The 1,803-nt window shown below is 40.8% G+C and overlaps 1 protein-coding gene across 1 annotated transcript; it reads left to right on the top strand.

The window, feature by feature from the left end:
• Nucleotides 1-682: 682 nt before the first annotated feature.
• Nucleotides 683-1,467, top strand: LOC149842115 (hydroxyproline-rich glycoprotein family protein). Its single transcript, XM_090001286.1, has 2 exons — nucleotides 683-986; nucleotides 1,199-1,467. Exons 1-2 carry the CDS (start codon nucleotides 786-788, stop codon nucleotides 1,322-1,324), a joined length of 327 nt encoding a protein of 108 aa, XP_089857412.1. The 5' UTR covers nucleotides 683-785; the 3' UTR covers nucleotides 1,325-1,467.
• The last annotated feature ends 336 nt before the right edge of the window (nucleotides 1,468-1,803 follow it).

The following is a 1,803-nucleotide window of genomic DNA, read 5'->3' as shown; positions in this document are numbered from 1 at the left end:
TCGGCCCCATTTTTGGGTTGAATTAGGTAAATATCTCTATATACTTTTTTGTTTTTGAAAAATTTCAAGATTTTGTTGATAAATTATTTATTTTTATTTTCTCAAAAATTTGCCAATAAGAAACTAGGAAAAATAAAAAAGTTAAAAATCTTACCAGAAATCATTTTATGTTTTTGATCATAAAATGTGATTTTGAATATATATTTTAAACATTTTTTAGTTTTTAGATCCAATCCAAAATTTTAGATTTTCAATATTTTTTTATGAAAAATGATGGGTGAGGCGTCAATCAATCCAAAATGAAGTAATGAGTATGGTTTAAATAAAGGTTATAATTGGTACAGTTGTTATGTTACTGAATCAACAACCAGTGTTCCCATCTTCTTTTGGTTCATTTCGTCCAATCTTAAATAAGCCATCAAACATAACGATAGATTCCTATCAGACAATTTAAATGAACCAAAAGTTGATTGTATGTCAAAAAAATAAAACTAGATAAAGCTTGAGGTGAATTCGGAAATCAATCAGAATGGGTCGTCACATCATCGTCATCCTCTTTGTTACGGTGGATGTACCTTTGCCGTGCGGTGGGAGCCTGACTTTTGTACCTCATTCCCATACGGACAATTTTTCCCATCTATAAAATGCAAAGCAAGAAAGAGGGATAAAGCCACACAGACAGAGTGAGGGACGCCATTAGTAATCGTCCTCTTCCCTCACGGCCGATCCTGCAACGACAAGCTGTAATGGTTCTATTATGAGAATCGGCCATCTCCGACGTCGTCATGAACACCACCACCACCAATCTCCACGGGCGACTGGAATCCACCCGTCCCATATTGGGGTTCCCGCTGGGCACAGCCCTTCTCCTGCTCATCATCCTCTGCATCAGCGCTGCCTTCTCCTGCTGCTACCACTGGGACAGGATCCGCTCGCTCCGGCGCTCCGCCACCACCACCACCACCAAAAGCACGCCTACCCATCAGGTTTATATTCACAATCCTCGCTGTATCTGAAAGTTTTCCAGTGAGATTTTTTTTTTAAACGGCACCCCTGACCATACTGACTCAGCCTGTCATACCTACGGTCGTCGTGCCGGCAGCGTAAATCTGCCAGGCTAGAACCCCCGCCCGCGGGGGCCTATGCTGGTCCAACGAGATGTTGATTGAGGTTTTTTCCTTCTGTTTTCTTTCTGCAGCTACCCAAGAAGCATCAGAGCGATACTTTGCCTGTTCTGATGCCAGGAGACGAGTTTCCCAAGTTTGTGGCGTGGCCGTGCGAAAAGATTACCACGCCGGAGATGCCGCCGCCGCCGCCTGTGTAGTTGCTGATTCCAGATTCCTTTATTTTAGAGTGGATTTTCTTTTCTCTTTTTTTTGTTTCGGTTTATGAGTTTCATTGTTGTAGGAATTGCAAGAAGTCCATGTGTTTGTCAGTATGAAAAAGGTAATATCTTAAATCTAAGAGAATCGCAGCCCGGATTTATACTCAGCTTTTGGTGGTTGATGGTGAAACTCTGATATAAAACTGCTCCAGATCTTAAACGCTAAATCCATGGTGTTTTTTCGAACATGAAATCTCCAATCCTCAGATCTAAGATTCAAAAGCGACTCTAGATTCATAAATATCTCAAATCCTCGTATCTAAGATTCAAAAGTAACTCTAGATTCATAAATATTCGATTTGTGGGAGATGACCAGGCTGCACAGATACATTCTCTCTCTCTCAGACACACACACGACACGTCAAACGCTAGATTCCAAATCCAATTGAAAATCATGGGATGTGAGATCGTTAAGACAT

The sequence above is a fragment of the Nuphar pumila genome, chromosome 3 (genome assembly GCF_984573655.1).
Source record: "Nuphar pumila chromosome 3, dmNupPumi1.hap1.1, whole genome shotgun sequence".
In the NCBI taxonomy this organism is placed as follows: Eukaryota; Viridiplantae; Streptophyta; class Magnoliopsida; order Nymphaeales; family Nymphaeaceae; genus Nuphar; species Nuphar pumila.
This window is presented reverse-complemented; position numbering and strand designations above follow the sequence as displayed.

Bases quoted from the DNA above. Each gene is read 5' to 3' on its own strand.
- LOC149842115 (XM_090001286.1), top strand. From the start codon at position 786: ATGAACACCACCACCACCAATCTCCACGGGCGACTGGAATCCACCCGT. The intron at 987-1,198 runs GTTTATATTCAC...TTCTTTCTGCAG, and splicing joins AAAGCACGCCTACCCATCAG to CTACCCAAGAAGCATCAGAG.